At 65.3% G+C, this 11,578-nt stretch overlaps 3 protein-coding genes across 3 annotated transcripts in view, besides 16 other annotated features; all 3 read left to right on the top strand.

Annotated features, from left to right (window-relative positions):
- Nucleotides 1–72: 72 nt before the first annotated feature.
- Nucleotides 73–130: a microsatellite.
- Nucleotides 131–169: a microsatellite.
- A 277-nt stretch (nucleotides 170–446) lies between these two features.
- Nucleotides 447–518: a microsatellite.
- Nucleotides 519–727: 209 nt separating this feature from the next.
- Nucleotides 728–800: a microsatellite.
- Nucleotides 801–903: 103 nt separating this feature from the next.
- Nucleotides 904–5,691, top strand: Tco025E_01469 (ATP-binding cassette protein subfamily C, member 1; the record flags this gene model as incomplete). The annotated part of the gene is made up of 1 exon (XM_029368407.1): nucleotides 904–5,691. The coding sequence occupies one exon, from the start codon at nucleotides 904–906 to the stop codon at nucleotides 5,689–5,691; it is 4,788 nt and encodes a 1,595-aa protein (XP_029231459.1).
- A 70-nt stretch (nucleotides 5,692–5,761) lies between these two features.
- Nucleotides 5,762–5,790: a sequence feature (GA-rich).
- Nucleotides 5,790–5,824: a microsatellite.
- A 297-nt stretch (nucleotides 5,825–6,121) lies between these two features.
- Nucleotides 6,122–6,151: a microsatellite.
- A 227-nt stretch (nucleotides 6,152–6,378) lies between these two features.
- Nucleotides 6,379–6,399: a microsatellite.
- Nucleotides 6,398–6,414: a microsatellite.
- Nucleotides 6,415–6,614: 200 nt separating this feature from the next.
- Nucleotides 6,615–6,642: a microsatellite.
- Nucleotides 6,643–6,685: 43 nt separating this feature from the next.
- Nucleotides 6,686–6,732: a sequence feature (GA-rich).
- Nucleotides 6,733–6,767: 35 nt separating this feature from the next.
- Nucleotides 6,768–6,804: a microsatellite.
- Nucleotides 6,805–6,944: 140 nt separating this feature from the next.
- Nucleotides 6,945–6,972: a microsatellite.
- A 293-nt stretch (nucleotides 6,973–7,265) lies between these two features.
- Nucleotides 7,266–7,299: a microsatellite.
- Nucleotides 7,300–7,692: 393 nt separating this feature from the next.
- Tco025E_01470 (dynein heavy chain, cytosolic) lies at nucleotides 7,693–9,687 on the top strand (the record flags this gene model as incomplete). Its single annotated transcript, XM_029368408.1, has 1 exon — nucleotides 7,693–9,687. One exon carries the CDS (start codon nucleotides 7,693–7,695, stop codon nucleotides 9,685–9,687), a length of 1,995 nt encoding a protein of 664 aa, XP_029231460.1.
- Nucleotides 9,688–10,319: 632 nt separating this feature from the next.
- Nucleotides 10,320–10,365: a microsatellite.
- Nucleotides 10,366–10,428: 63 nt separating this feature from the next.
- Nucleotides 10,429–10,465: a microsatellite.
- Nucleotides 10,466–10,477: 12 nt separating this feature from the next.
- Nucleotides 10,478–11,578, top strand: part of Tco025E_01471 (uncharacterized protein) — a gene marked incomplete at both ends in the record, with an annotated part of 1,245 nt that continues 144 nt past the window's right edge. The window contains one exon of the mRNA XM_029368409.1: nucleotides 10,478–11,578. This exon is cut by the window's right edge and continues 144 nt beyond it. Within this exon, the coding sequence (XP_029231461.1) occupies nucleotides 10,478–11,578 (1,101 nt within the window).

An 11,578-nucleotide genomic window follows, 5' to 3' on the forward strand; every position in this document is an offset into this window, starting at 1 on the left:
GCCTGTATGTTCTTTATACTCGTTTCTAGTGGCGCCGTCTAGCTTTGCTTTTTCCTCTACTTTCTCTAGTCAGTTTTAGTTTGTAGTTTTGTTTTTTGATTTCTCTAGTGCTTTTGTTCCGTCTGACAATTTGTGTTTTTTTGTGTTGTTGTTGTTTTTTGTTTTTGTTTCTCTCTCTGTCTGTGGCGTTTTCTGCCTGCGGTGCCTTGTGTGTGTCGCCTCGACGCGCGTGTGAGGCGTTTGGCGGCGCTGCGGCGAACCGCGCGCTCCGCCGTTGATTCTCTCTTTTTTTTTTATATGTTTATTTCTGTGCGTGCGTGTGTGTTGTCTGCGCCCGCCGGCACATTCCCGCCCACCGTGCGTGTGCCTGCGCCTCTCTTCTCTTCGCACACGCACACGCCGTCGTGGAGGGAAAGCGGAGGCCTACGGGTTGCCCCGCAGACCTTTTTTTTTCTTTTTCCTGTTTTTTGTTTGTTTGTTGTTTTGTGTAGTTCTTTTTTTTTGTTTGTTTGTTTTCTTGCATATTCGCGCCTCCGCCCCGACCAGCACAGCCACACACGCGGCGAGGACGCGCGGCAACAGCATCAACGGCAACGGCGACGGCGACGGCGACGAGGACAACTGGTAAACGGTAATAATAAGCGGGGGAGGGGGCTCAGGGCGAGAAGCGCAAACACACCCACGCACACAAAGCGGCCGCCTCCGTAGTAATAACTATACAAGCTTGCACACACCCAAGCACACACACACACATACACACACACATACAGTGGGTGTACATATATTTATACATATTCATAAGCACACGCCCTGCTTGGGCTGCCGGAGGACAGGCACGAAGGAGGCGCGGGTGCTGGGTGACAGTAGCAGCAAAGGGAGGGGGCGGGAGTGAACCACGGCAAAATGTGTCGCGAGCCTGATGCCGAGGGGCGGGTGCCGCTGCTCGCGGCGGATGACGGGCAGAGTGACCAGCGGTGCCTGTTAGAAGAAATGGCGGCGGAGGCGATGCGGAGTCTGGAGAATTGCGAGGCGGAGCTGAATACGCGGCAGCATCACCGGCGGCAGCGGCTGAATGATTTGTGGGGGCCGGAGCCACCGTACAAGTTGCAGCCCGAGGACGGCGCCAGCTGGCTCTGTGGGCAGATGTACTACACCTGGATAGGGGACCTCATGTTCCGCGCCGCACGGGAGGAGCTGACTGAGGCGGACATGCCCCGGCCGACGCTGATGTCGCGTGCGTACAACGCCGGCCTGCTCCTGTCGCGGAAGCTGCAGCAGCAGCATCTCGGGCGCCACGTGTGGGACGCGTACATTGGGGCCACGGTGCACCACCGCCGGGACCGCAGCAGCGCCGGGGAGCTTCGCTGGGTGGGGTACGCGCAGCAGAAGCGGACGCCGCGGCAGCTGTACGCCGGTGTGGAGTGGCGGGTGCCGCCGGCGCATCGCCTGAAGGAGGAGGCGAAGGATGCCGCACGCACGCCCTTCACGAACGGGGTTGTGGAGGGAGAGCACCTGTTTCACACCGCCGCCGGGGACGCCACCGCCACCTGCGAGCGCGTGGAGGACATTGTCATCACCTGCCCGCTGCCGAAGGAAAGACAGCGGCAGGGCGGTATGCCGGCCACCACGCAGCAGCGACCGAAGCCCATGTCCGTCGCAAGTGCCCTCTTCAGTGCGCTGGGCTACCAAGTTTACCTGCTCATTCCCTTTCGTCTACTGCGTGACGCCTGCCAGCTCACCGTGCCGGTGGTGCTTCAGCGCTACATTCAGTACCTTGAGCTGCCGCAGCCGAGCTGGCGTGACGGGGTGCTGCTCGTCCTGGCCTTTTCGCTGCTCACGCTCGTGCAGAGTGCGTCGGGCAGCAAGCTGTCACAGCTCGGCTGGCGCAGCGGCTACATCTTTCAGAACGCGCTGCAGGGGGTGCTCTTTGAGAAGTGTGGGACCATCTCACGCAAGGCGCTGTCGCACCCGGAGATGAGCGTGGGCCGCATTGTGAACATGGTGAGCAACGACATTAACAGCGCGCGGAACTTTCCAATGATGCTGCCCATCCTCTTCGGTGCCCCGCTGCAGCTCATCGTCTCCCTTGTGCTCTTGTACCGCTTCGTCGGCTGGTGCGCCTTTGCCGGCTTTGGCGTCCTCCTTCTCTTCCTGCCGCTGCAGGCGCTGCTCATGCGCCGCTACTACGCCGTGTACGCCCGACTCTCACGGGCGACGGACGCCCGGCTGAAGGCGACGAACGAGTTTTTCTCCGGCGTGCGGGTGGCGAAGTTCATGTCGTGGGAGCCCGCCTTCATTCGGCGCATCGAGGAGAAACGCAGGGCGGAGCTCGCCGCACTGCGGGCCTCGCAGCTGCTGTACGTCGCCATCGCGTTCGTCACCAACGCGATCCCGGCCCTCGTCGTGGCGGTGGTCTTTCTGCTCTACGGCGGGACCGGCAACGAGCTGACCCCCGCCATCGTCTTCCCCACGCTCGCGCTGCTGGGCATCATGCAGACGCCGTTCGTCATGATTTCGTTCGCCTTCTCCAGCGTGGCCCGCTTCAGCGTCTCGATGCGCCGCATCACGAAGTTCATTGAGTGCGAGGACGCCGATGAGGGGATGCTGGAAACGCTGCGGCAGCACGCGGCCGAGCGCCAGGCGCAGCCGCAGGATGCAGCCGACGCACTGCTGCAGGAACCCGCGATGGCGGCGGCCGCGGCGGAGTTCACGCACGCCACCATCTCCACCTACGTGCCGCGTAAACTCCCGCCGAACGCGGAGGAGCTGCGCGCCGCGGCACGGAAGGGGGTGGACGCCGCGGCCGCCACGGGCTCCGTCGAGTATCATGAGCTGCAGGCAAAGATCCTCCTGCACGACGTCACCCTGCGCATTCCGAAGGGGAAACTCACATGCGTGATTGGCGCCACCGGCAGCGGCAAGTCGACGCTGGTTGACGCGCTGCTCGGCAGCCACGCGGTGACCGCCGGCCGTGTCCGCGCGGTGCCGAGCATCGCCTACGTGCCGCAGCAGGCCTGGATCATGAACGCCACAGTAAAGGATAACATTCTCTTCTTTAGCGACATGGACGAGGCCCGCTTTCGGCGGACGCTGCGCTGCACCCAGCTGGAGTCGGACCTCAGGCTTCTCGCGGACGGGGTGGAGACGGAGATTGGCGAGAAGGGCGTCAACCTGAGCGGCGGGCAAAAGGCCCGCGTCAGCCTCGCCCGTGCGGTGTACGCCGCCGGGCGGGAGTTGTACCTCCTCGACGACCCCCTCTCCGCGCTGGACGCCCACGTTGGGGAGCGGGTGATGCATGAGTGCATCCTGGGTGAGCTGCGGTCAAAGACGCGGCTGCTCGTCACCCACCAACTGCACCAGCTGCACCACGCAGACTACATCGTTGTGATGCAGGGGGGCGGGACCGTCGCCTTCGCGGGATCGTACGAGGAGTACAAGCGCTTCGCTGCTGCGGCTGGTCCCGTCGCGCCGCAGGCGGCGGTTGAGGCCGGCGAGACGGTGGAAGCTTCGCAGGAACCGAAGGGCGAGACCGCGGGCACAGGCACCAACGACAGCGACAGCAACGAGACGGTTGGGGCCGGCGGCCTCCTCTTCGACGACGGTGGCGGCGACGACGAGGAGGAGGAGGAGGAGGAGGAGCAGCAGCGGAAGCAGGAGCCGGCGAAGGAGGCGAAGGGGGGCACCGGCGCCGGTGCGGGGGGGAAACTCATGACCGACGAGGAGAAGGCGGTGGGGGCGGTGTCGTGGGCGTCGTACGTGCGCTACGCGGAGGCCTGCGGCGGGGCCACCGCCTGCATGCTGATCCTCCTCCTTTTCTTCCTGACGGAGTTTGTGCTTGTGTCGCCCTCGCTGTGGCTCTCGTTCTGGTCGGTGAGGCGGTTCGAGCTGGCGTCGCGGACGTACCTGCTGGTGTACGTGGGCCTCGTCGCCGCCAGCGCGTTGACTTCCCCGCTGCGCAACACCTCCGCCTACGCCGTCCTGCGCCGCGGCTCCTGGCGCCTGCACGCGCGGCTGCTGCGGTCCGTCGCGGTGGCGCCCATGTCCTTCTTCGACACGACGCCCCTGGGCCGGGTGCTGAACCGCTTCTCGAAGGACATGGGCAGCATTGACTCGGACCTGCAGGGGAGCCTCATTTTTTTCCTTCAGTGCATCCTGTCGGTGACCTCCGCGCTCGCCGTGATGGCGATCTCGCAGTACTTTGTGCTCGTCGCGATTGTCCCCTGCCTGCTGGTGTACTACAGGCTGATGGTCTTCTACAACAGCGCCAATCGCGAGATGCGGCGCATCGCCAACCGCTCCAACTCACCCGTCTTCTCCGTGCTTGGCGAGATGCTCTCCGGCCGCTGGACCATCGCCGCGTACGACAGAACCACCGCCTTCCTGGCGACGGCGCTGCAGCGCCTTGACACCGTCTTCGCCTGCTCCTACATGCAGACGGTCTGCGACTGCTGGCTCGCCGTGCGCATTGAGTTCCTCAGCAACGTTGTCTTGACGTCCGTGGCGCTGGTGGGGGTGCTGCTTGTGATGCTGCAGTTTGGTCGCGTCGACGTCGGGCTGATCTCGCTGAGTCTCACAATGGCGGTGAACATCAGCACGCAGCTGAAGTACGTGGTGAATCAGGCGGCCTCCTTGGAGGCGGACATGAACTGCGTCGAGCGCGTGCTGCACTACACCTCCGACATTGAGCACGAGGACCTCCTCGAGGACATCGATGCGGCCATCCTGCAGCTGGAGACGCAGGGGCGGGAAGGCGCCCCCGCGGCCCCGGCTGTGACGCCCTCCGACGACAAGGACGACGCCGCAACGGTGGCGGTGACGATGGCGCCTGAGGACAGTGCGGAGGGTGCCGCGCCGGGGCCGCTCTACTCCCCCGCAGCGGACGGCGACGAGGAGGACGGCGACAGACGCGCGCCGGCGGGCTCCTTGGAGTTCCGTGGGGTGACGATGCGGTACCGTGCGGGACTGCCACCGGTGCTGCGCGGCGTGAGCTTCACGATCGCCGCCGGGCAGAAGGTCGGCGTCATCGGCCGCACCGGCAGCGGCAAGTCCTCGCTGCTGCTCACGCTGCTCCGCATGGTGGAGATTGCGGGTGGGCAGATTGTGGTCTCGGGACGCCCGATTCGCGCCTACCGCCTGCGTGAGCTGCGGCAGCTCTTCTCGATGATCCCGCAGGACCCGCTCCTCTTCAACGGCAACGTGCGGGACAACCTCGACCCGCTCAACCGCTGCACCGACGCGCAGGTGCGCGAGGCCGTGCGGCTGGTCGGGATGGAGGAGCGGCTCGCGACCGAGACGGATCCGCTGCTGTGCCCAGTGGAGGAGGGCGGCTCAAACTTCAGCGTGGGCCAGCGGCAGCTGCTCTGCATGGCGCGGGCGCTGCTGCGGCGCGGCTGCGCCTTCATTCTGATGGACGAGGCCACCGCCAACGTCGACCCCGCGCTGGACAAGCAAATTCAGCACGCCGTCACCCACGCCTTTGCGGCGCACACCGTCATTACAATCGCCCACCGCCTGCACACCGTCGCCACGTACGACATGATTCTGCTGATGGAGGAGGGCCGCGTGGTGGAGGCGGGGTCGCCGCACGAGCTCGTGCGCTCCGCGGGTTCGCGTTTCGCCCAGATGGTGGGGTCGTTTGGCGAGACCGCCCTGCAGGAATTCATGGCAGCCACACACGCACCCACACGCTGAGGGCCGCCGGCGGCGTGCATCTTCGCACGCAAGTGTAGTAGGAGGGACTAATTCCACCCAGAGAAAGTAAGAGGGAGGCAGAGAGGGTGGGGGGGGGGAAAGAAAAAGAAAAAGAGAAAGTGAAAAAAAAAAGGCAAAAATACAGGATTAATGCGAAGAAGTAGGAGGCAACTAACGATCACTACGTGTTTGTTGCTAAGATTTGTACTTTCAATAGGTATTTGCGCACGGCCAATTTCCACGATTCCAACTTTTCTTTTGTCTTGTTTCGGTTTGTCCTTTATTTTGTTTGTTTGGGGGGCACTCACGCAATCGTCCCCACAGAGCAGCAGCCGTGAGCGGAGGGGCGGGGAAAAGCGCGCGGCTGAAGAGCACCTGCCCACCCCCGCCGCTGCCGTCGTCTCACTTTCCTCTACGCCGTGGGAAAATGTTTTTTTTTTGACTTGATTTTTTTTTTTTTCGTCAGCAGCCCTCTGCGGGTGCGGGATGCAGCGTGGGGCTGCCCGGCACTTTTCTCTACGTGGAATACGTTGCGGCGGCCCTCCTCGAACCCGCCTCGCGGTGACAGGGCGGGCGGGAGGAGGAGGCGCAACGGAGCCGCCCCGGTTCGCAACGAAAGGCGCGGGGTATGACATTTACCAGCTACGCACGCGACTTGTTTCTTCGTCTGTTTCTCAAGCTGCCACCGGCTGGCTGGCTGGCTGGCTGTGTGTGTGTGTGTGTCGGCCTGCGTGGACCGTTTCTGTCCTTTTGACTTCTTCCGTGTGCTTCGCGTTGTGCAGGCGGTAGTCGCTGCGGAAGACATATTTTGGACTGCGACGCGCCCGTGCTGTGGGGGGCCGCCGCAGGCGCCGCTCCCGCTTGACCCGCGGGAGCGACTGGCGGGGGACTCTGTTTTTTTTTTTTTTACCTTACCATCCCCCCTCCTCTCTCTCTCCTTCTCTCTCCCTCCCGCATGCCGCACCCACGCTCCTCGCATGCAGGCGGAACTGGAAAAAAGAAGAAGAAGAAAAAGAGGCAAAAGGAAAAAAGTAAGAGAAGTGAAATATTTGACGCGTGCATTTTTGTGTGTGCACTTTTGTTCGTTTGTTGTTGTTTTGTTTTGTTGTGTGTGCCGCCGCTCCTGCCTGCTTGCGTGGGCGGTGCGCGGTGTGCCGCCGCCGTTGCGCCTCTGCCCGCCTTTCAACTCCCCCGTCTCCCCCCACGCAGCAGCGAAGCGCAGCCACACACGACCCCGCCACGCCGCGGGGAGGCAAACAAACAAACAAACAAACAAAAAAAACAGGTAGAGTGGAGCACAGCAAGGCATTAGAGCGCTCCTACGGCGTTGCCCCTGCGAGTGGCTTTTTTAAAAAAAATTTTGCCTGCGGCATCGTCGGTGTGCGGTGGGGCGGGTGTTAGGGAAGTTGCGGTTGGAGGGGAAACAGCGGTGGGGCGAGGCGGAGGAAGTCTACTCGGCGCGCATTCCTGCCGGGCGAGCGGGGGGTAAAGAGAGCGAGGGATGCGGCGAGGGGAAGCCGCGGCGATGAAGCGGACCGAGAAGGCGGCGGTGTCTCCGTCTCCGGCTGCCCCACCGCCTGCCCTGCGCCTGCGCCTGCGACTGCGCCTCCGGCTGCCGCGGCCGCGCGGAGGGGCTCCAAGGCGGCTCCGCCGGCGCCCGAGAATGTGCGTGGCGGCCCCCCCCACGTGCGGGTTTCCGTGAACGATCTTGTGGCGTTTGAGTACGTAGACGAGCATCACGCGTGGCAGTGGGGGCTGGCGACGGTCGCCGCCCTTCCGGCGCCTCGTCTCGTGCAGCTGCTGCGCTGGCGCCACGACGGCGCACTGTCGCACTATCAGCCGCCGCCGGCTGACGCCGTGGTGTCACCGGACGAGCGGGAGCGGGCGGTGACGCGCCTCGAGGAGCTGCAGCACCTGCGCGCACGCGTGAACGAGGAGATTGAGGCAATACAAAAGACGCTCGCGGCAAGGCGGGTGACGTATGCGTTTTCGCGGCGGCGGATGGAGGCGGCGGCGGACGCGGCGGAGCAGGTGCTCGCGGACGTGCGTGCCCGCATCAACGAGGTGGAGGCAAGTGACTGGCGCGAGATCCGCTGCTACCCCAAACCCCCATACATTGTCGTGCTCGTCATGAAGGCGGTGCTCACAGTTATCGGCGAGCGGTGTGTGTCGTGGGGGCAGATTCAGGGCGTCATCCGTAGCCCGGAGTTTGTGCGCACGGTGGCGCAGTTTGACCCCGCCAAGCTGAGCGCGGCAACCAAGGCGAGCATCCAGCGGCAGTTTCTGTCCAACCCCCGCTTCACCTACGGCGACGCCATGAGCGGCAGCCAGGCGCTGGGATATCTGCAGCAGTGGGTGGTGGCGCAGCTGGAGACGTCGAGCGCCGCAGAAAACCTCGCTGCCTACGACGTGCAGCACCTGAACGAGTGGGTAGAAATCACCGGCCTGGAGGACCAGCTTGCGGCGCTGCAGCGGGCGGTGCTAAGGTACGCCGCGGAGGAGGAGCGACTGCGCGCGAGGCTGGAGGGTCGACCGACGCCGGCCAGCGTGGAGGCCGGGCAGGCGGCGCAGTCCCCCCGCGACGGGGCGGCGGCGGCGGCGGCGGCGGAAGGCGAAGGCGACGCGGCGGACAGCCGCACTGCGGAGGACGTGGACGACGTGGACGGCACCGGCGCCATCTGGTCCTTCGCGGAGGACTCCGTCGTGACGCTGCACGCCGCCGTTCTCTGCAACTACGGCAAGCCGGAGAGTCTGGTCACCCGCCTGACGGCGGAGCAGGTGCAGGAGCTGAAGGGCGCACTGAAGGGCCGCGCCACCGGCTGGAAGGAGCAGCAGCGCGCCGACGCCGCCCACCGCAAGTTGCAGGCCGCGTTGGAGGGGCTCCGCGGCGAGCACGGCCGCACGCTGCAGCGGCTGCGGGAGCTGGAGAGCGGCCGGCACGAGACGCAGCGGGAGCTGGAGGAACGGCAGCGGGAGCTGGAGAAGCTCAACCAGGCGATCACGGAGGCCGGGGTGCCGCTGCACCCCTCGCGGCCGTCGTCCACGAGCTCCCCGTCGTACCCGACGCCGCGGAGCCTGCGTCGCCGCACGCCGCAGCTTCGCGCTCTCAGTCCCACGGCCGGCTCCGCCGTGGGCCCCCGCGAGGATGAGGCGGCGGAGGACCCCGCCGTGAAGGTTGAGGATCTCGAAAACCGTCTCAGGCGGGCGTTGCACGAGAACCCCACGGCGGCGCAGGTGCAGCTGCTGGAGGACGACCTCCGGGCCGTGCAGGAGGAGTTGCGCTATGCGAAGGAGGAGCTTGACAACTTCCGCACCGCGAACGCGCCGAACTACTACACCTCCTCGGCGCTGCAGATGGACAAGGCGAGCACGCCCGAGGCGCAGCTGGCAGCGGCGCAGCGGCAGATTGAGGAACTGGAGGCGGAACTTGAGGAGGCCCTCCGGCAGGGCACGCGACAGCCGGTGCCGCCATTGCAGCTGCGCGCGACAGGGGAGGGAAACGCCGCGGCGGGCGAGCTGCAGACGCGTATTCAGCAGCTGAGCGATGAGCTGCAGCGGCAGCGCCGGGACGCGGAGAACTTCGCCGAGCAGCTGAACGCCGAGCTGCACGCGCACGAGGCGACCCGGCAGAAGTTGGCGGACAAGCAGCGGGAGCTCACGGCGCTGTGGGACCGGCAGTGCGAGGCGGAGGGGGAGAAGGAGTCCACTCACGCCGCACTGCGGGAGAATGAACGTCAGCTGGAGACGCTTCGCGTCCATCTGCGCGCGCAGGAGGCGGAGGAGCGAAAGCTGCAGGAGAAGCTCCAGGCGGCGTGCCAGGAGGAGGGGCGGCGGGGGTCGCAGTCCAAGTCCGCCGACGAGCGTCGTGCGCTGCAGCTGCAGGAGGTTGTGAGACGGCTCAGGGACGAGTCCGAGCGGCAGTCGCGGGAGGCAAAGGCGACGGAGAAGGTCCTCGAGGAGGTGCGGGCGCGGCTCGGCGCGGCTGTGGCGGCGTAGCGACTGCAGCGGCCGCTCCCGCGCCTCCGCCTTCCCTTGTCTTGCCGTGCTTTTCTTCCCCTCTGTTATTGGTGGCCGTCAGCGTTAGCGTCGTCGTTGTGGTTCACTTCATTTGTTTCCTACACACGCAGCACACGCGTCTTTTTTTTTTTCTTGTATGCCTGTTGTTTTGTTTTAAAGCTTTCTATTGTATTCTTTCGTCTTCTCGCTCGCTCGTTCTCGGTCTGTCTCTCTGTGGGTGGCGCGAAGCCGCGGCCAATGTTCTCCCTCTGTGTTTCTGCACGCAGACTTCTGCGTACTGCCACCTACGCACGTCTCTGTACACACGCCTAGAGGTGTCTGCGGGCACGACCGGGATTCTCCGGCGGGGACGCCGCTTTCGCTCATTTCGCGGTTCCCGGCATTCTTCTCGCCGATGCAGCTGCGGGGCCGCGTTTTTTTTTCTCGCGTTTTGTTTTGTGGTATATGCGTGCCGCTGCCCTCCGCCGCCGCCTCCCCCACGCGTTTTCCCGCACCTTTCCATCGTTACCGCGCCTCCCTGCACGGGCCTGAGCCAACTGCGTGTTGGCCGCCTACCGTGACGGCTCGCGCGCGGCTTGCCTTGTTCCTTCGCGTGGCACACCCGCCCCACGCTGCTTCTGTTTCTGTTTCTGCTTCTGCTTCTGCTTCTACTTCTGCCTCCTCCACAAACGCCGCACAACGCATGCGGCAGAGTTTTGGGTTAGCGGGGGTAGGGTTAGCGTGTGCGTCTGTCCGTGTGTGTGCGTGTGTGTGTGTGCATCGTGCAGTGATGCACGTGCCGCACACTGGCGGGCCTACAAAAGAGGCGTCCGCGCTTGCAGACACACGCGGCGCCAAAAACAGTAGCAACCACAACAAGGGCAGGGGCCAGCGGGAGTCCTCCCTTTCGCTTGACGACGTGGAGGAGCTGCGCCGACGAAGTGAGCAGCTGCGCAGTGACGTGGAGACTTCCCTCGCTCGCATCGCCGAGATACAGGCGTGGGTTCACAGTGCAGCCGAGGACGACGCCGCCGCAAGGGCCGCACAGCAGCGGCAGCAGCAGCAAGAGGTAAGGGACGCAATGGAGGCGCTCACGGCGGCGCGGGCCGCACTGTGGGCGGTGCCTGCGCGTTTGTGGGAGGACCTGTGCACTCTGCGCCACCCGCCGCTTGCCGTCGCGGAGGTTGTCCAGGCCGCCGTTTGTTTACTCGGCGAGCGGCTGTACATGTCGTGGGACAACTGCCGCAGCATGAAGGAGCTGCAGCGGCGGCTCGTGCGGCGCGATCCGTCCGCCGTGACGGCCGCCGAGGTTGCGGCGGTGCGGCGGCGTGACTTTGACGCAACGTGGACGTTCGATCGCGTCGTGCGCGTGCACCCGACGCTGGGGCCGCTGCACCGCTGGATTACGGCCATGTTGCGGGCCGGCGAGGCTGCTTTGGCAGCTGCGCCAGGCGTCGAGGCGGGTGGGGCGCGGGGCGCCGCCGCGGCTGCCGAGACGGCCGCGCTCCTGCGGGAGATGGAGGAGCACGCGGAGTACGTGCGGATGGCGCGGGAGGAGCTGGCGGCGATCGACGCCCTGCTGACGGACGTCGCGCACGAGGCGGAGCGGCGCAGTTCGAGTGCCGCGACGTCCTGCTCGTCGCCAAAGGCGCGCAGCAGCACGACTGCCCCGCCGACGGAGTCGATGCCCGCCGGCAGAACCGCCGCCGCCACGGCGGAGACGGACGCCCTGCCGCCACCTCCGCAGCAGCGGCAGGAGGAGCCGCGGGACGCCGAAGCGGGCGACGCCCTGCCGCCCCCGCCGGGCTGCCTCTCCGCCTCCGTCTCCGCCTCCGCCGCCGTGCCGTCCGTCGTGCCTAGGCTGCGGCTTGAGGCCTGCGGCGTGGGGGGC

Source organism: Trypanosoma conorhini (assembly GCF_003719485.1).
Source record: "Trypanosoma conorhini strain 025E chromosome Unknown Tco_14.4_contig_00048, whole genome shotgun sequence".
NCBI lineage: Eukaryota > Euglenozoa > Kinetoplastea > Trypanosomatida > Trypanosomatidae > Trypanosoma > Trypanosoma conorhini.